The sequence below is a fragment of the Sus scrofa genome, chromosome 3 (assembly GCF_054392235.1).
Source record: "Sus scrofa isolate SSC_HxYL_T2T_F1_AM1 chromosome 3, Sscrofa_HxYL_maternal_Yorkshire_Landrace_v2.0, whole genome shotgun sequence".
Classification (NCBI taxonomy): domain Eukaryota; kingdom Metazoa; phylum Chordata; class Mammalia; order Artiodactyla; family Suidae; genus Sus; species Sus scrofa.
Genome location: NC_139385.1, coordinates 53,271,653 through 53,293,431, shown reverse-complemented (window position 1 = coordinate 53,293,431; position 21,779 = coordinate 53,271,653). Strand labels below are relative to the sequence as shown.

The 21,779-nt window shown below is 40.7% G+C and overlaps 1 protein-coding gene across 2 annotated transcripts in view; it reads right to left on the bottom strand.

The window, feature by feature from the left end:
• FAM120A (family with sequence similarity 120 member A) overlaps positions 1 to 21,779 on the bottom strand; it is a 113,139-nt gene that overhangs the window by 89,267 nt on the left and 2,093 nt on the right. For both annotated transcript variants that reach the window (XM_021088178.2, XM_021088177.2), the window contains exon 2: positions 3,115 to 3,361. In XM_021088178.2, coding sequence (XP_020943837.1) covers positions 3,115 to 3,361 — 247 coding nt within the window. The remainder of the gene's footprint in view (positions 1 to 3,114; positions 3,362 to 21,779) is intronic.

The following is a 21,779-nucleotide window of genomic DNA, read 5'->3' as shown; positions in this document are numbered from 1 at the left end:
CAACTGTCCAACTACTGAGTTCTGTACTGCTTTCCTCTGCTCACAGACGGCACAGAACTCTACTGTGAAGTAAGTACAAAGCATCTGAAGTTTGTTTTTGAAGCTTCTATCTTAAAAATATTAAGCCAATTTCAATATCAGTAACAGTCTACTAAAACTTGGGTAAATACTTTTGAGTATTTCACCCAACCTTTCTAAAATGAAACAATTTACAGAGCTACACCTTCTATCACAAAAAGCAAAAATAACCTTTTTCATTTGTGGACACTGAAACTTTTACGCAAAATTAAACTAAAAATGCTCACCCAATTAAGAGTTTACCTATAACTTGCCTACATTTTTTGAAGAAATTCCAAGCCTTAAATTAATCCATTACTAGATTATTCCAATGTTACTATTATTTTTCATTTAACATTTCACAAAATAATTTAGCTAGAAAAGCATTAGTTGGCATTATCATCTCCCAAGAAATACATTGGATATTTCTTAAATAAGATAAACAAATATCCTTCCACATCCCAAATTAGCAAGGCATCCATATTCCAAATGCAGACAATTTCCCCATTCACTTGAAGTCAATTAATATGACCACGTCATATCATTTAAGTATATATGAAACTTTTCATAATGTACCCATCCACATCATCACTTTTTATCATTAGAGAAAATATCTTTCATATTTTAACATCTGAAAATATGAGAGTACCATATATGTATTTAAAAAATTAGTTTTAGGAGTTTCTGTCGTGGCTCGGTGGTAACGAATCTGAATCGCATCCATGAAGACATGGGTTCAATCCCTGGCCTTGCTCAGTGGGTTAAGGATCTGGTGTTGCCATGAACCGTGGTGTAGGTCGCAGATGCAGCTCCAATTCGACTCCTAGCCTGGGAATTTCCATATGCCATAGGTGCCGCCCTAAAAAATAATAATATGAAAAAATATTTATATTAATTAAATTAATTAATCATTAATTATTTAATACATTTAATATATTAAAATCTAAATCCCAAGTCACAAGAATTCCCTAAGAAAATGGACAGAAAATAGCCAAGAACTATCTTAAAGACATGTATTAGAGTTTAGGTTCAAATAAAGATAACTTATAAAAACCAGGGTTTTTTTGATTGATTTGTAGTTCTACAATTGGAAATGTTATCACCAAATAATATATCAAAGATTATGGCTCCTTCACTATAATTTCTAGTTGCATAAAACTTTTTTGGAAGGCTTATTAAAAAATCTGATAATTAGGAATTTCTAAATATAACCCATAGGAGTTCCCGCTGGGGTGCAGCAGAAATGAATCTGACTGGTATCCATGAGGAAACAGGTTCAATCCCTGCCCTCGCTCAGTAGGTTAAGTATCCGGTGTTGCTGTGGCTATAGTATAGGCCGGCAGCTGCAACTCTGATTCAACCCCTAGCCTGGGAACTTCCTCATGCTGCAGGTGCAACCCTAAAGCAAAAAAATAAAATAAAATAAAAAATAACCCATAATATAATCCCCCTCTTAAACACTACTGAATCAGGCTGCTAAGCTCTACAGAATATAAATTGAGAGAGTACAATAAGATCTCACTTTTCTGGAGACCACCTATCTTTCAAAAAGGGTCTGTATGTCCCAAAGAGCCCTCAATCCCATCACTGAAATTCATGGATTTTACTCAGAGGACACCTTGCTCAGAACATGTTTACTAATATTGTGGAAACAACTTTTGTAAATAAACTAGAGCCAGATATTCAAGTAGCTAGAGACACGTACACTGTAAGCACAAGAAAGGGATGCTGACAGAAAAGGAAGAAAATAATATAAAATACAGATATCAAGTGACATGAATATATTACCTATTGACAAGGGTTGTTTTTTTGTTTTGTTTTGCTTTGTTTTTTGCTTTTGAGGGCTACACCCGAGGCATATGGAAGTTCCCAAGCTATGGGTCAAATCGGAGCCACATCAACTTGGGAGCAGAGCTGAGTCTATGACCTATACCACAGGTCACAGCAACGCCAGATCCTTAAACCACTGAGTGAGGCTAGAGATGGAACCCATGTCCTCATGGATACTAGTCAGGTTCATTACCACTGAGCCATGACGGGAATTCAGCCAAGTTATTTTTAAGAGAAAGAAATTAATATATAAAATCTTAGTTAAAACAAGATTTCATCCTTTCTAGGTACTCAGCATAAGGAATTCCTACAAGGGAGTTTTTAAAGACAGTTATATATTTACTTAAGATGTAGCCATTGGAAACAAGGTAAAATAGTTTATTCTTGTCCTCTTTCTCTTTCTTTCTTTCTTTTAGGGCCACACTCGCAGCATATGGAGGTTCCCAGGCTTGGGGTCCAATCAGAGCTGTAGCCACTGGCCTACACCACAGCCACAGCCACACCAGATCCAAACAGCTGTCTGCAACATACACCAGAGCTCACGGCAATGCCGGATCTTTTACCCACTGCTCGAGGCCAGGGATCACACCTGCGTCCTCATGGATGCTAGTCAGATTCGTTTGCACTGAGCCATGACAGGAACTCCTGTCCTTTTTCTTTTAAAGTAGTGAGTATACTGCAAATGAGGGGAAAACATGACAGTGCTGACTTCACAGCATATTTTCTTCTTAAACTGTAGTTTGTGCCAAAGGTTTAAATGTCCAATTTTCATAGTGAAAATGTGTCAATATTTGTGATTACTTTTTTTCAGACACACCCGTGGCATGTGGAAGTTCCTGGGCCAGGGACTGAACCCACATCATAGCAGCAATCTGGGCCACAGCAGTGACAAGGCCAGATTCTTGACCTACTGAGCCACACGTGAACGCCACATTTGTGATTTTTTTTTTTTTAATTTTCTCCAAACCTTAAGTGAATTTATTCACAAAATTAGTTTATCTGCCCGGATGGAAAAATACACAAACATTTAAGAACAAAAGAAACACATTATCAGAGACACCAAAAGATAACACTGAGTAAGGAATGATACTAAGGAGTCCATTCCCTGGTTCTTTTGATACAATTCAAAACATTCTAGCAGTGAAATTTTTTTTAAAAAAATCAACATGTTCTTAAGTATATAAATCCTTTATCAAATGAAAGATAGTTTCCACACTGTCCACCTACCTAACAGAGCGGCAAAGATAGGAAAGCGGTTTGGGTTCAGGTCCAGCTGCTTGGCAACCTCGTGCATCAGATATTGGCTTGTGGTGAGACTTTTCCCATTCCGGCTCAGTTTTAGGGCATGGGCACTGAAATAGTAGGGGATGTTGCACAATGCATAATCAGAGTCGTATGCAATCAAGCCATGGAAGCCGTTTTCTCTGCAGAAACCGATCACTTCTTGATGATGGTCCTCGATGCTCTGTGCAACCTGTGCAGGTAAGAAGAGCATTTCCATCAGTGGCCAGGCTTCACTGCACCATGTGCTCAACATGCAGACACATCTCCACAGAATCTGAAAATTACAGATACGAAGATATGCAATAAAACCAAACAGCCAAAAATGCCATAATGTAGGGGGCAGCACATTGCTTCAACAAGAAATTTTGGGAGTTCCTGTTGAGGCACAGTGGAAATGAATCCAGCTAGTAACCAGGGTTTGATCCCTGGCCTCGCTCAGTGGGTTAAGGATCCGGCGTTGCTGTGGGCAATGGGGTAGGTCACAGATGCAGCTCAGATCCTGCATTGCTGTGGCTGTGGCGTAGGCCCACAGCTGTAGATCTGATTTGACCCCTAGCCTGGGAGTCTCCATATGCCACAAGTGTGGCCCTAAAAAGCAAAAAAAGAAAAAAGAAATTTTGGTGGGAAATAATCTCCTGGGCAATAACTTACGATCCCATTCAGACTACAAATTAATTTTCAATTTCTTATCAGTTCGAAGATCACCCAGCTTGAAAATACACAACGGCAGTTGGCCTCTATAACGATATGTTGAAGGAAAAGATGGCGAGGGGAAGAAAAATGACAGAAGAGAAAAATAAATAAGTGTGAAGGAAGGAGACAGAGAGAAGCCAGCCACTCACCAAAATACGTTCTTCAAAGCAGATCAAAGCAGACAAGCGAAATAATCAGAAGGATTTTGTAAAAAATAAAAGCCAAGTATTATCCATCACCTACCTATCTACTAGTTAATATACACCCTGAAGCATTTAGCATATGAGACAATAATAAGAATGAACATATTTACCCCCAAATAACTGTCACATGTTTATCCTGTGCAAAGGACCAGGCCTGGTGTGGTAGTATCAGGTTCAAAACAACTGTGAAGACTAGGTCTAAATTTATCGCCTTTTTAGTGATGAAAACTATAAGCTAAAGTGTCTTTACTTCTATGGGCTCTCCCATTGTGAAAGGTCAACCCCTTCTATCTTAGGCGTCTGTGACATACTGAAGAGGGCAGAGAAGCAATGCCCTCAGAAAAGTAAAAGGCCCTGGGGTGAATTTATCTATTCTGAAAAACATACCAAAAAGCACTGAAAAACACTTTCTGAAAATAAAGTGATAGAATTCCTCTCCTGTTGTTTTCCACACTCATTTGACCAACTAAAATTTGGAAGCTTTTTTTTCTTCTACAACAGATTAAGGTATTTTAGAAAACAGAATTTTAAACTTAATTGGGTGATTTAGATGTGGAAAATTAACTTTCCATAGAGTACTAAAGGTAAAAAAAATATGTACCCTTAGCCATAAATCTCTAGAAATACACTGCCCAATTTGTGGCTATACTGAACTAAAATTAAAAGTAAAAAATACACTGGGAGCTCCTGCTGTGGCACAGCATGTTAAGGATCCAGCACTGCTACAGCTGTGGTGCAGGCTGCAGCTGCGGCTCAGATTTGATCCCTGTTGTGAGTGTGGCAATGGGATTGACAGCGTCTTGGGAGTGCTGGGACCCAGGTTTGATCCCCGGCCTGACACAGTGGGCTGAGTTCCTGCTGTGGCACAATGGGTTAAGAATCCTACTGCAGGAGTTCCCATTGTGGCTAAGCGGAAACAAATCTGACTAGCATCCATGAAGACTCAGGTTTGATCCCTGGTCTTGCTCAGTGGGTTAAGGATCTGGCACTGCCATGAGCTGTGCTGGAGGCTGCAGACACAGCTTGGATCTGGCATTGCTGTGGCTATGGCGTAGGCTGGCAGCTATTGCTCCAATTTGGCCCCTAGCCTGGGAACCCCCATATGCCATGGGTGTGACCCTAAAAAAAGAATCCGGGAGTTCCCATCATGGCTCAGTGGTTAACAAATCCGACTAGGAACCATGAGGTTGTGGGTTCAATCCCTGGCCTTGCTCAGTGAGTTAACAATCTGGCGTTGCTGTGGCTGTGGTGTAGGCAGGCAGCTACAGCTCCGATTAGACCCCTACCCTGGGAACCTCCATGTGCTGTGGGTGCAGCCTTAAAAAGACAAAAAAATAAAATAAAATAATGAAGTTAAGAAAGAAAGAACGAATAAGGAAAGAAAGAAAGAGAATCCTATGCAGCAGCTCCAGTTACTGCACAGGTGCAGGTTTGATCCTAGGCCTGGCGCAATGGGTTAAAAGATCCAGTGTTGCCGCAGCAGCTATGGCGTGGGTCACAACTATGGCTCATATTCAATTCCTGGCCCAGAACGTCCATATACTGCAGGTATAGCCATTAAAGAAAAAATTCCTGTTTGAAAAAGAAAAAAATTAAGTTCACGTGTTCAATGGTCACCTACTGGATAGACATCACTCAAGAGTTACTCTCATTTCTCACCGACTTTCACCAAAATTTTGTTGGAAAGTTAGTTATAACGAAATCTCACTCAGAGGCAAAGCAATTCTTTTAAAGACACAAACATAAAGGATAATTTTATGTACTCTCAATAAATATTTTGATTAAAATATTTTGCTTTACAAAAAAAATCCAATTAATCAATTAATGTTCTACACCTTTAGAAGAGGAGGCTGTTGTTTTATCTCTTAATCTAAAAACAATGTACTTTGAGTTCCCGTTGTGTGCAGTGGAAACAAACCCGACTAGGAACCATGAGGTTGTGGGTTCAATCCCTGGCCTCGCTCAGTGGGTTAACAATCTGGCGTTGCTGTGGCTGTGGTGTAGGCAGGCAGCTACAGCTCCGTTTAGACCCCTAGCCATGGAGAACTCCATATGCGGGGATGTGGCCCTAAAAAAAAAAAAAAAAAAAAAAAAGACACAACAAAAAAATAAATAAAAACGATGTGCTTTCACTAAAATAGAAAGCTATAGCTTAAAAAATTTCTAAAATTAGGCCAGCTTCATCTAGCTTCATAACTTCCAAGTGCAAGCTTTCTACTTCAAATCATTTTTATTATGTAGAACTTTATATTTACAGCAATGTCTTACGGCATTTACAAATCACCAGCAGCTCCTATTTTCCAGACATCTTTAATATGAAGTCTGCACAATCTCCTAAGAGACCTGAAATGAGGAGACCACCCCCTCGCTCCACACCCCTCAGAGGAGTTCTAGAAAGGCAACATGATTGCTTGCTCCACAGCGCTAGATATCCTACAGAGGGGATGCGGCAGAATTAAATGTATGCATTGAGTACTCAACACCCAATATCTGTATTTTGCAAGAGAGTTTATTAACCTATTCTTCTGGGAAACTGAAGCTGGGAGCAGTTGAGAGCCTCACTCTGCTTAGCTCCAGGACGGAACCAGTCTAGAGATGACGTGGCTCATCTTCTGAGCTCCCATTCTCTGCATGGCTCACAACTATGACCTCACCACCCTCACAAGAACCCTGGCAGGGGAAAGCGGGGGCTGGCCCTGTGCGGGTCCCTCAGAAGGGTATTCATGCAGGGAAAGAGCACGTGCACCAGCCCGGAGGTGGGTATCTGCAGCCCCATCCTAGTAAGCCAAGCAGTAAGTGATGAAGTCAGAGCAGGCAGGGATGGGGCTCATCTGGCAGGTTTTCAAGGCAGGCTGTGGACATTGTAAAACAACAGCTAATGTATTTCCAGAGCTGTAAAGCACTCATACTCTTTAACCCTAGAGTAATCTTACTCCAGGAAATAGAGCCTAAGAAACCAACGTACCCGATTAAAAAAAAAAAAAAAAAAAAAAAAAAAAAAGTTGGGAACATAAAAAGGGTCAGGATAGGCTTCCATGGGAAAAATTAGTTAACATTAAGGATAAATATAGCAATTACACAATTTTGTGGGGAAACCCGGGAAAAGCTTAGGACAAAATACTAAACAAAAACCATTTCAGAATAAAATATACGGTACACACAACCATGTAAAACTGCATCAGTGGAAAAAGCCTGTAAAGAAAAAAACAAAACCACAGTTAGGCAGGGTGATGCCATTATGCTTAAAAAAAAAAAAGGGAATTCCCATTGTGGCGCAGCAGAAACGAATGCAACTAGGAACCATGAGGTTGAGGGTTTGATCCCTGGCCCTGTTCAGTGGGTTAAGGATCCGGTATTGCCGTGAGCTGTGGTGTAGGTGGCAAACGCGGCTCAGATCTGGTGCTGCTGTGTCTGTGGTGTAGGCCAGCAGCTACAGCTCCAATTCAACCCCTAACCTAGGAACGTCCACATGCCTCAGTGCAGCCCTAAAAAGACAAAAAAATAAATAAATAAAAAGAAATAAAAAGATAAAAGAAAAAAACAAATCCAATGAAAGGTTGAAATAGTCATCTTATAAGCCATATCCCACACTGGCCACCTCTATACCACAGCACTGGGAGCAAATGCTCCTCCTTTCACACCTGTCTCTCATCAGGCAAGGCATGCAACTTGCTCAACTACTTATCATGGCACATAGCAAACACTATCTGTGAAATGAAAGATTCTGGGAGGCCCAAGTTCAGGGGCCTCCAAACAGTCTTTAAACTGTAAGGATTAGTAAGATAAATGCTATCTAGTAAAAGCCAACTTCTAGGCTTTTACTATAGAGTGTTTTCATCTTTGGAGAGTGGGACGTGGTGTGTTACCGCCACTTCCTTCCACTGACCTGTCCCCAAACATTTCTTTCATTCAGAAAATTCAGTTTCAGATTGGCATGAAAAGCAGTGAACGAACTAGTAATAACTCACTACAACACAATTTGCAAATGATTAACCATACCTTAATCCTCTCCCAAAGCACACCTAAGATTAAACAGTTTTCTGCTAGAATTAATCTCCTTAAACAAAAGATAAAGGAACCATGCCCTTAAGTTAGCACAGACTTCCAAATCTAAAGCAAGGTGTAAGAATATATATATATGTGTGTGTGTAATTGAATCACTCTGCTCTACACCAGAAAGTAACACAACTTTGTAAACCAAGTATACTTCAATTAAAAATCAATAATAATAAAGCAAGGTAGAGCAATCTCACAGTTCCTCTCTCAGGTGCCCTGAGCAATAATGATGGGGAGGAGAACCAAAATGTCCAGGGCCCAGTTCCAGCTTAACGCCAAATCTGCCCAGCTAGAAATGCAAAATTAATGAATCTTTAAGGTTCCTTCAACTTCTAAAATTCCAGTATTCTTCCCCACTGGTTAAAATCCATTATGCCTTTATCTGAGAAACGGCTACATGGCATTAAAAACCACAAGGTAATGGAGATGCAATTCTTTCCAACCTGTGAACAATGAAAGAACGGTACAGCAGTTACGCAATCAGGGAAATAAAAACCCCACAAAACACCTAAATGAAAGAGTCTGGGTTGTGGACACAACATGACTTTATGCATTTGTACAAGCTCACATGATTGCCCATCTCATACAAAGAATGAACTTTAAAATACACAACTTAAACAAAAATCAAGGAATTCCCACTGTGGTGCAACCGTGGGAACAGTGGGACGCAGGTTCAATCCCTGGCCCAGCACAGTGGGTTAACGATCCGGTGTTGCCATGGCTACTGCTTAGGTGGGAACTGAGGCTTGGATCTGATCCCTGGCCTGGGGAACTGCACATGCTGCAGGGCAGCCAAGAAAAAAAAAAATCAGCCAGTCCATCTGAGGCTCCAGGAGAGAAGGCAAACTGACAAATGTATTGAATTGTATTATAAAAATGTTTGAAATAACCCCACTGAGAGGGAGGGAGGCACAGCTCATGGTAACTTTGGAAAACAATGCTTTGAGTGGAAGCAGTGACTTAAGAGACAACAAAATCCCCTTGGTAATCAGTGTGTCCCAGGGATGCGGATGAACAACTCTGAAATCACTTTCACATGTGTAAATTTGGGAAAAATGGATGGTGGATGACTGGGTGTCTCCCTGTCAGAACATGGGATTACATTTGTGCAAAATGAGAAGGCTAGCATGACCCTGGGGTGCTGGGTTAGCCGTAGAGATGTCCTTAAGAACCTGCAAGTAGAGGACAACATAGACAGGCAAAAAAATCATTCGAGTTCAGTGTGTGCACATGGGTTAGTCTACACACACACACACACACACACACACACACACACACACGAGAAAGAACATCTGCACACCAATCTGGTTTCTAAATACCTTTCTCCACTAAACAGGACCAGAGCTTTTGAGAAGGGGGATGCCAGGCCAGGGAAACCCAAGAGGAGCCTAGAGCATCTCCCTTGTGGTGCCAGAAAGGAAGTTAGTGTTCGCAAAACAAAGAATGGGGTGTCTCAGGAGGAATCCACCTCAAAGATATCCAGTGACCAAAGCTGGAACAATGCTTGCAACAAAATAAATAAGGAGGCATTTGGTTATAACTAAAGCACACATTGAATACCTGAGTCCATAGTGATATAAATAAAAGAATAAATAAAAGTTTAAGAAGAGACAAATATTCCCAACAGAAGCATTTAAATAACAATGTTAAACCCCTCCCCAACAGGCAGAGTTTAATTACCACCCCTTCCCTTGAATGCAGGCTGCACTGTATGACCACCTCTGAAGAACCAAATCAGCAAAGGGGACAAGAGTCATGACACTAAGCAAACCCAGTAGACACCAGTGTGGTACAGAAGGAAGACACTGCATCTCTGGAATATTTTCCCTAAATCACAAGAAAACATCAGACAGACCAAACTGGAAGCCAGCCTACACCACGCCCGATCAGTTCTCCGAAAGTATCAATGTCACCAGAGACAAGAAGAGGCTGAGGAGCTGTCCCAGACCAGAGGTAACTAAGGAGATGAGAGGCTTAAAGGCAACAGGGCCTCCAAAAAGAATACAGGTGGAAAATGGATGAAACATGAATGAAATACACAATGCAATAAATGGGACTGTACCAGTGCTATTTGCTTAGTTTTAGTAATTGTACTAGCTCATAGTATGTTAACACACATGGAAGCTAAGGAAAGGATATGCAGGAAGTCTCTGTAGCAACTCTGCAACTTTTCTATAAACTCCAAATTATTCCTAAGAAGTTTGTTTAATTTTTTTATTTGGCCGCATCTGTGGTATGTGGAAGTTCCAGGGTCAGGAATCACACTCAAGCCACTCAGCAACGATAACACTGAATCCTTAACCACCAGGCCACCAGGGAACTCCGAGAAGTTTATTTTAAGAAGAAAAAAAGTTAAAAATAAATAAATAAATAAATAAATATAAATAAATAAATAAAAAGGAAAAAGTTAGTAGTCTACAAGACTATTCTTTCATCAACAAACAAAGCACTGAAAGGCCAGACAGGTAAAGTGTCCCAGAGCCCATCACCTGAAAACAGAGCTCTCCCCAGACATCTGGCTGAGGGAAGCAGGACAGCCCACTGCAGATGGCATGAACCTATGAACGAGGTCCAACAACCAAGAATACCTTCAAGAGGCCCCAGTGAACAACTGGGCCTGGTAAAGAGGTGTAAAGAATTGGATGGGGTGGAAAGAACACTCAAGGTAAAGTTTGCGTGGGGACAGGAAAAGGCCTGGGGTACATCAAATCAGAACCTAGGAGGCAGTTATTTAATCAAAAATAAAAACTGTGCAGAGTTCCCGTCATGGTTCAGTGGTTAACGAATCTGACTAGGAACCATGAGGTTGTGGGTTTGATCCCTGGCCTTGCTCAGTGGGTTAAGGATCTAGCGTTTGCCATGAGCTGTGGTGGAGGTTGCAGACTCGGCTCAGATCCTGAGTTGCTGTGGCTCTGGTGTAGGCCAGGAGCTATAGCTCCGGTTAGACCTCTAGCCTGGGAACCTCCATATGCCACAGGCACCACGAAAGACAGAAAGAAAGAAAGACAGAAAGACAGAAAGAAAGAAAGACAGAAAGACAGAAAGAAAGACAGAAAGACAGACAGAAAGAAAGAAAGAAAGACAGACAGACAGACAGACAGACAGACAGAAAGAAAGAAAGAAAGACAGGAAGGAAGGAAGGAAGGAAGGAAGGAAGGAAGGAAGGAAGGAAGGAAGAAAGAAAGAAAGAAAGAAAGAAAAAGAAAGACAGAAAGAAAGAGACAGAAAGAAAGAAAGACAGACAGAAAGACAGAAAGACAGAAAGAAAGACAGAAAGACAGAAAGAAAGAAAGACAGAAAGACAGAAAGACAGACAGAAAGATAGAAAGACAGACAGAAAGAAAGAAAGAAAGACAGACAGACAGATAAGATAAAATAAAAACTACAAGTTCCTGTCGTGGCTCAGTGGAAACAAATCTGATGAAGACACAGTTTCAATCCCAGCCTCGATCAGTTGGTTAAGGATCCAGCGTTGCTATGGCTATGGTGTAGGCAGGAAGCTAAAGCTCTGATTTGACCCCTAGCCTGGGGACCTCCATGTGCCATAGGTGCAGCCCTCAAAAGACAAATAATAATAATAATATTTTTTTTTAATTTAAAAAAAATTAAAATTAAATTCCAGAGTTTAAGCTTGCAAGAAGCAGGGTCTAATAAGGTTATTAGTTGTTCTTTCTCCTTTTACTGTGTCTTTCTTCTGGTCTGAATGCCTTTCACTCCTGTTTCCCATCTCATCTACCCTGTCCTGTAATCCATGTTCTGTTTCTCCAGTTCCCTGGCCTTCTAGCTCCTGGCTCAGACTATACTTAGGCACATTACACTTAATGAAAATGGTTATGTTTACATCTTAATTCTAACTTTAGAAGTAAAAAATATGAAATAGAATACTGTACAGATTAGTTCAATCTGAATTCCTAAGGCATATAAAGCAAGCTAAAAAAAGTAAGCCCTACCTTCTTACAGGTGATAGAGAAGAGATTAAGGCCCCCACACAGAGTGAGCCAGATTTGGAAAGATGCATAGCTTCCTTGAGGAAAACCCCAGATTGATAATCAAAGACCACCCGCTACCTTAAAGGCATGAGACCTTGACTGATTTTTTGCCGTGGCTGCCATCACCACTGCATCAAAATGCAACTTCAGATCAAGGGAGTGAAATCCTAGAGTCCTGTGTACACAGCACAGAGCATTCAATGCTGACTCTTGCTACATGCTTTGGTAGCCACAATCAGGCTAGGAAACATCAAACACCTCGCCTCACCACCCAGGCATCACCAAGAAACAGTGTATGTCATCGGTGTCAAAGATTTTCAGTAGCTGGCATTTTTGGTCCCAATGAAGTATTCTGTACTCTGCTAGGGATAATTTTACGCTACTATGTGTACTTGCCACAGAATGCTATGTAAATCTTTTTATCTCAATGGTTTTAAGTCTCATCATTAAAAAGGCAGATACATCCAAATTCAGTATTTTTTAACAATGAATAATAACTAAAAATTCTCAAGCTTCCTTTGCAAATGTATTAATGCTCAAAGCAGCTATGGGAAAAGTCTCCTAAGGATAAACATATTAACATCATTACTTACTCCTGGTCTCCAGGGAAGAAGCACTTGTACAATGAGGTTTTGCGTCTCTGGCACCAAGTGGATGAACTCCACTGCCTACTTTTATACTTTCTGTACTTACATTTCTTCATCTGCAAAAATAATAGTACTCCCCTACCTCATAGGGTATCTGTGATGATTAAATGAGTTACTACATATAAATAGCTCAGAATCATTCCTAATAAGCACTCGATAAACGTCAGCCACTGTTTACTTTCAAGTAAGCTATGTGAGAAAGGATCTGCTTGTTCAGACTTTTCATGCAGGATCTGAAACACTAGGACTTGTCATTAAGAGATTTTCTGACACAAAGAAAAAAAATCATGTGTGGTTTTTCATTAGAATAATTTTATAAAAGCTCAGGCAATAATGTGACACATCCTCCAACCAGCTCCCAGATTTAAAAGATACAAGTAAACCTTAATATTAGAGGATATGAGTCGACCTAAATTCTTCTGTTTAAAAAGAAAAAAAAAAAAAATCAGGCTCTGACCTTTATCCAGCCAAATTCTAATCACTAGGTATCAGGTGGATCAGACTTACTCAGACTACTTATTCCTTCAAGCTCAAGCTGAAGAGTGAGAACACGAAAGTCAAAGCAAATCTGGTAGAAGAGTTTTATTGTTGTTTATTTTAAAAGGGCAGTTTCAGTGTTATGACATACATTAGCAATGTCTTTAAAAGTAAATTTCTCCTTCTCCAGAAATCTGAAAGCATAGCTGAATAAGCTTCCTACCTTACACCGCTCTTGGTTATTCTATAAGAATTGGTTGCAGTGATCATAAAAGCAAGGAAAAACAATTTCTTTTAAAATGAGAGCGGGACATGAAAAAATTCTCAACTTCATTAACCACAGGTAAGTTAAAACCACAATAAGATACCATTTCACAACAATTAGGATGGCTCCTATCAAAAAAGAAAGGAAGAAAGAAAGAAGCAAGGCATTGGCGAGGATATGAAAGAAACTAGAACTCACGCATTGCTGGTAGGAATGTAAAATGGTGCAAGGGCTATGGAAAACGGTGCGACAGTTCCTCAAAATATGACAACATGGAGTCACCAGATGATCCAGCAATTCCGTTTCTGGGCATACACCCAAAAGAATTTAAAGCAAGGACTCAAACAGATATTTGCACCCCCATTTTCATAGCAATGTTACTCACAATAGCAACCCAAGTGTCCACCGACGATGAACAGATGAGCAAAATATCTATTCACACGACGGATTTTTATTCAGCCTTGAAAAGGAAGGAAATCCTGACACAGACAACCACACGGAGGGACCCTGAGGGCATTCTTCTTGGTGAAATAAGCCAGTTACAAAAAGGCACTTCTGTGTGATTCCACTCAGATGAAGTGCCTGAAGCAGTCAGATTCACAGAGACAGAAAGTCAAATGGTGGCAGAGGGGGATGGGGAGTTCGTGTTCAACGAGGACCATTTCCGTTTGGGAAGATGAGAAAGTTCTGCAGATGGATGGCAGTGATGATGCCACAACAGTGTGACTGTACCAGCAGATGTGAAACCTGTGGCTGCACACCCGTGGATAGAGAAGGCCAGCTGTGTTGACTGCTCTATGTACACCATTTTACATAAGAAACTTGAGCATCTTTGGATTTTCATATCCAAGGGGGATCCTGGAAGCAGTCCCTTGCGAGTACCCCAGGGAAAAATCGCACTTAATTCCACTGATCTGTACACTTAGCAATAGCTAAAATGGCAAAAACTTTGCTGTGTATAGTTTTAAAAAATAAACTGTACTTGTTACAGTTTATTGAAAAATAAAAATATATAATAATATAAAGAGGGTGGCACTCCATATCCCTTTCTCAGGAATCCTAGGCATTTGGCTCCAAGATCTAACTTCCTACTTGTCAAAACAGAAGTTTTATTTTTCCTTTGAATAATGACACTAGCGTATATGTAACAGATTATATCTGCCTACATAAAACAGTGAGATTTCTTTTTTTTTTCTTTCAATTTCTTTAGCAGGTTGCCTGTGATGCAACTGTACTCCGGTTCAGTGCCTATTCAATAATAAAACTGCATTTTTTCCTCTGCTAAAAAAATTAGAGAGTGGCTGTCACAAAAGAAATGCAAATTAAACTTAATAAATTTGTAAAATAAGAAAATAAAATGATAAAAGGAGAGTAAAAACATCAAACATTATTTGTATTCACTTTCTATTCAGCCTACTGCATTAACCACCTAACAATTCAGCTAACTCCTAGCAATACTATTCTTTTTAAAAATCCAATTCTGAAATACATCAAAATTTGAGTTTCAGAATTTAGAAGAATGAACCTCAAATTGATGCAATTTATTTCAGGATGGTGACACTTGCAAACTCTTTATTGAAATCTCTTATGGCTCACATAGGTACAGGAGAAGAGATTGGCTGTCCCCATCTAAATCCAGTGAGGCCCTCCTGATCTCGAATCCTGCGGGTGAAAATGAACAATACACTCCTGACTGACGAAAACTCAACCCTCCAGCAATAAATATTCTTTCCAGTTCACTTTCCTACACTAATTGGCAAAACACCAACTGGGTAGCTTCAGTTTTTCCAAAGAAATAAATTTATTCCAGAGACAAGTGGGCAATGCCAACTAACTAGGGCACAAAAGGATCATGTTTCTAGATCAGAGTTCCTTATACTGTAGATTTACCACCACCTTTGCAGATAAATCCGAGTAACCCTAAGATGCCTGAAAACAATGCCTGATAAAACCAGGTGTAACAAGGGAGAAAAGATAGCTAAATTCAGCCAACTTCCCTAAGCAGTCATCCTTTTATGTCTTCAACACAGCTCCCAAATTAAGAAGCATAAAGGGCTTATTCAGAGATAAAGCCTCTGTGCCAGGTGGCCAAGTTAAGACTACTTATCTGTGGAACAGACTAGGCTCTGGGTTTGAGCACAAACTTTCCACCGTTCTTCTGCTATTACACCGTGCTGTACAAGGGGACCAAGTAGGGAAGTGACCCCAACATCATGGTTATCATGGAACGTACTTTCTAGAGAAAACATAAGTAAAAAAATAAAATAAATGATGCCAGCTACACAGAGACATTTGGAGAAGTTTAGACTATTCCTATCTAAACTCTGATCCTTTTACATCTAATTGTTCTACATATAAAATTTTGTCAAATTTATAAATCCACTAGAAAATAAATCTCAGTCTTCAAATTCTAAAGTATCGCTTCTTCAGGGTGGGTGTGGGGAAAACGGGTGGAGGTCACAGCGTACAAGCTTCCCGTTACAGGTGACCCTTGAACAGCAGCAAGTTAGGGGCATCAACCCTCCACGCAGTCAAAAATCTGTGTATAACTTTATAGTGAGCCCTTCCCATCCATGGTTCTGCATCCTCAGATTCAAACCCATCACAGACCATGTAGTACTGTAATATTTACTATTGAAAAAAATCCACGCAGAAGTGGACCCTCACAGATCAAACTTGTGTTGTTCAAGGGTCTACTGCATAAAATATACAAGCGATTACAGATGTACAATCAAGCATGGAGAGTTGCTAAACACAGTAGTGTCTATCTGAAAGTTGCTAGGAGCTTAAAAATTCTCATAAGAAAAAGATTGTAACTACAGTGATGGATGTTAGCTAGACTTAATGTGGTGTATAGTTCACAATATATACATATTGAATCCTTATGTTGTACACCTGAAATTGTTGTGTGTCCAATATATCTCAATTTAAAAAAAAGTAACGCCTCTTCATATTATATGATATTTATTCCAATGGTCAATTTCTTACTAAGGGTGGAATGTATGGCAGATATTAATTAGTTTATTTCCAGTGTCTAAATTCTCATCGTATAAAACAAAATGAAGAGTAATGCTGGTCTAGAAATATATTATAGAGAAAGTGTGTGTACATGTACGTATCTTAATTTAGAAAAGTGAATTGTGTTTTTTTATTATCGCTCTTCCCGGCATACATAGAAATCTCTATTTCAAACATTTATTTAGCTTTACCAAGGCCCACAGCTTAGAATTCTTTGATTTGCTCATACCAGGATTTCCTAGCATCGGCACTAGTGCTGTCTGGGAATAGATAATTCTTTACTGTGGGGCTGTCTTGTGCGTTGCAGAATGTCAGCAGCATTCCTGGCCTCTGCCCCTAGAAGCTTGCAGTCCACATGCCCTCAGCTGTAACAATCAGTGCCAAAACCACCAGCACCCCCAGCCCCTCTTGAGAACCAGAAATTGCTCTTCACTGACTAAATAGATCTGTCCTATGGAATCAAAGAAAGTTCCAAACATTGACATGGGAAAATGATGATATGAGCCCCCTTCCATAAACTCCTTAAAGGATTCCTTTCTTCTATGTTAGTCACGCCTCCATGCCTGGCCAATAATAAGCACTCAATGTTTGCTAAAGGGAGAATGAATTATCACTGGGAACCAATCAGAAAACAGAGTCTGAGAAATTTAAGGTAAGAAAATAAATCTTACTTAATAGCCATTGATCCAAGTGTTCAAAGAAAAAAATTACATTTGTCTACCTATGTAAATAGAACAAAGCAAATGTGAGATTAAAAAACATCTCGAGTTTTTGAGTGCCCATACTAAACATATAAGAGATACAAGAGGAATAAAATTAGTCCCTGGCCTCAAGTAGCTTATAGTTAGGAAGATATGTATGCAAGCAACTATAATAAAGATTTTGAGATAGGCTCTGAGGGAGAAGTAAAATTCTGACAAGCAAAAGCTGGGTAGTAAGACAAGAGAGTAACTTCAGCAGAGCTGGGAAGTTGGGAAATGGACATTTCCTGAAGAAACAGTGAACAGTCTGGTTGGGAGCATTTAAAAAGAACTGTAGGGAGTTCCCGTTGTAGCGAAGCAGAAATGAATCCAACTAGTATCCACAAGGATGCAGGTATGATCCCTGGCCCCGCTCAGGAGGTTGGGGATCCGGCGCTGCTGTGAGCTGTGGTGTAGGTCGCAGATGTGGCTTGGATCCCACGTGGCTGTGGCTGTGGCTGTGGCTGTGGCTGTGGTGTAGGCTGGCAGCTGCGTCTCTGATTTGACCCCTGGCCTGGGAACCTCCATATATCACAGGTGCGTCCCTAAAAAGCAAAAAATAAAAATAAATCAAAGTAAAAAAAAATAAAAAGGTCAGTAGAGGAATTGTGAGACTGAAGGAAGGTAAAATGGGTCCAAAAAAGCCTGAAGGAGGAGTCTGGATTAACGGTTTTGTTCAGGTTGCTGCCAGGACAGTGACTCCCCTGAGGACCAATATGGTGACTCTTGGAGAAATTAAATCTAGAATTGCCAAATGATCCAGCAGTTCCACTCCTGGGCACACGCCCCAAAGAACTGAGAGCAGGACTCCAGCAGATTCTTGTACACCCGAATTCATGGCAGCACTATTGTTACTCACAACAGACAAAAGCGGGGAGCAAGCCAAGTATCCATAAACCAAAAGGGGTCCACTCATACAACAGACTATTATTAAGCTTTACGAAGAAAGGAAATTCTGACACAATGTTACAATATGGATGAACCTTGAAGACATTAGGCTAAATGAAATAAGCCAGTCACAAAACTGGTACACTGGAATGAAATAAATATTTTTAAGTAAGTATTTTAAATGGATAGCTGGTTTGAGGTATGATGTGGTCAGTTTTGAACTGTATTTCCCAATCAACGTGAGGTTTAAAGAGCATATTGGTAGTTTTCAATTTCTCCTGGAGAGAAACTGTGCTGCACCCATTCTACCCGGAAAAAGCAGCAGAGGCGTTCTGCTATCAGATCTGACCAGAGAGTGAACTGCAGGTAGGCACAGCCCCATAGCATTCTTACACAATGAAACTGAACTTTGACTTCAGCTCAGCACTTCCCTCTGGAAGAGGTTACCGAGGTTACCAGTTACTTGGCCCCAGATGTTGCTCAATCAGCAATCTCATTTCTTCCCATGTAAAATGGGTTAACAACACTGAGGGCTAAATGAGACAGCACTGTGACAGAGGACCTGGCAAGGGACCAGCAGCCTACAAGTCAGCCTCCCTACCTCTATCAGGTTCCCAAAGACAGAGATCATCATCCCCAAATCTCAGGCTACAGTCTAACCTCACGTTCTCCCAGTGCCTTAAAGCATGAATTCCGGTAAGAACTGAGTAAATATATGAGAGCATGGATTCGCGATAAGATCTGAAGGACTTCATTATAAACCTGCACACCAACACCACAAGTCTTAAGGCAGAAATATTTAGGAAAGCTCCAAGGATTTAATGCCACCAAGATTTTTAAATAAACATAAGTCCCTCACCACGTCTCAAAAGTTATGATGACTCCAGGCACACAAGAGGGAATGCTCCTGGTAACTAAGAAAAGCCGGGTCCAGGCCAGGCAGTTTAGTGACCTGAACAAAATTAGCTGCTGCGTGGGCCAACTACCAATGGCTAAATAAACATGATTATTTCTCTCGAAAAGACACACTCTTCTAAGTTAAAAAAGATTTCTCTGTGTAGCACTGGGAACTATGTCTAGTCACTTATGATGGAGCATGATAATGTGCGAAAATAGAACATGTACATGTATGTGTAACTAGGTCACCATGCTGTACAGTAGGAAAAAAACTGTATTGGGGAAATAAGTATTAAAAAAATTAAAAAATTAAAAAAAAAAAAGATTAAATAAAACTGACAGAAAATTAAGCCCTTCTGCCACTTTACAGAACCCTAGAAAAGGCCAATACAGGAGTTCCCATCGTGGCTCAGTGATTAACGAACCTGACTGGCATCCATGAGGACACTGTTTTGATTCCTGGCCTTGTTCAGTGGGTTAAGGATCTGGTATTGCCATGAGCTGCCATGTAGGTGGCAGACTCGGCTCAGATCTGGTGTTGCTGTGGCTGTGGTGTAGGCTGGCAGCTGCAGCTCTGATTTGACCCCTAGCCTGGGAACTTCCATATGCCATGGGTGTGGCCCTAAAACAAAACAAAACAAAACAAGCCTCATCCAAGTTGTGTGTATTCTCCCTTTTTATTGTTGAATAGTTTTGCATGGTACCATAGCTTAACTATTCACCTATTAAAGGATATTTTGGTTATTTCCAGTTTGAGCTATTATAAATAAAACTGCTATGAACATTTAAGTAAGTTTTTGTGTGAACAACAGTTCCTTTAGGAAAATAGTATAACTGCTGGATCACATGGTAAATGCATCATTAACTTTCTTAGAAACCAAAGGAGCAGTTTTCAGGGTGGCATGCCATCTTGCATTCCCACCAGCCATGTGGGATGATTCCGATTGCTCAGCATTCTTGCTAGCTAACTTGGTATTGCCAGTATTATGTATTTCAGCCATTCTAACAAGTATGTAGTGAGTAATATGCCACCATGGTTTTAATTCACTTAACCATTTTAATGGTCATCTTTTAAAAACAGAACATACTGCTTCACTCACATTCACTTAGAGAATGCTGAATCTAAAATATTCCAGCTCTAAATCATCCTTATAGAAAATCCCTATACATGGAGTTCCCATTGTGGCGCAGTGGTTAACGAATCCGACTAGGAACCATGAGGTTGCGGGTTCGAACCCTGCCCTTGCTCAGTGGGTTGACGATCCGGCGTTGCCGTGAGCTGTGGTGTAGGTTGCAGACGCGGCTCGGATCCCGTGTTGCTGTGGCTCTGGCGGAGGCTGGCAGCTACAGCTCCAAGTAGACCTCTAGCCTGGGAACCTCCATATGCTGCGGGAGCGGCCCAAGAAATGCCAAAAAGACAAAAAAAAAAAAAAAGAAAAAAAGAAAAAAGAAAATCCTTATACACATCGAATCCACACCCTCAGGGGCTACTGAAGTACATAGGGTTGTTTTCTTTCTTCTCAAGGAGCTCCAGAATTATGTGTGCTTTTTATAGCTTTTTCTATCTTCTCCCTTGTGAAGTGTCACTTCTTGCTATTAATGGTGCGCCTACCTCTGGCAGACTTTCCTCTGCACCCTTCTCTCAAGCTGCGTTTAGAAATAGATAACTAAGTTTATCAGAATTACATCTCCAAAGGAAAGAGAAGTCTACAGGGAGAAAATCTGATTTTTCAATGAGAAAAGAGAAAGCCTTTTTTTTTCTTTTGGGGTCACAATACCAAAACTTCCTGACCTTTCATTTAAATTTCTTTGGCATTTTCCAAAAAGGTGAGCTGCCAGGTAAGTGTCCACCAGGGAATTGAGTCCTTGCTATATTAAAGTGTACAACTGTACTACATTGTAATTCTACATCAGAAGTTAAAAGCCTATCTGAAGCAAAATAATTGTAGACAAAATTACCTTGAATTCAGAAACCTAAGTGGAAGATCTGGTCAAAATTCTGAGCACTTAGTAGGTAAAAGTGAGCAGTGAGCAGAGGCACAAATATCAAGAAATTTTACAATCTAATTTTACAATGAAAAAAGAATTCAGGGAGTTCCCGTCGTGGCTCAGTGGTTGACAAATCCAACTAGGAACGATGAGGTTGCGGGTTTGATCCCTGGCATTGTTCAGTGGGTTGGGGATCCGGCGTTGCTGTGAGCTGTGGTGTAGGTTGCAGACGTGGCTTGGATCCCGCGTTGCTGTGGCTCTGGCATCGGCCGGCGGCTACAGCTCAGGTTAGATCCCTAGCCTGGGAACCTCCATATGCCGAGGGAGCAGCCCTAGGAAAGATTAAAAAAAAAAAAAAAAAAAGAATTCAGCCATCCTTTCAACAGATACAGCGACCATGTATACACACTGAATCTAATCCTAAGTAATATTTCAGGTGTTCTTCTGAAAGCCACGTTACTAGACAGCTCGTAGTCTTTTCAATAGTAATTTCCATCTCTGGACAACTGTTAACCCTCTTAAGGTATCATCTGAAGGTGGACCACACCTGGGAATCAGTACTGTTTTACTTTCCAGGGAGCACAGGCTCCAGGGCAGAGCAGCGGCAGTCCCCGGCTCTCACCCGAACTTCCCCAGGGACGCAGGCTAGGTCTCTGCCACACTCACAGGCCAATCCACGCTCTCGCAGCAGCCTCAACCGGCAGACTTAGCAGCCCTGTCACCAATTGCAACAGGAGGCGGGTGGG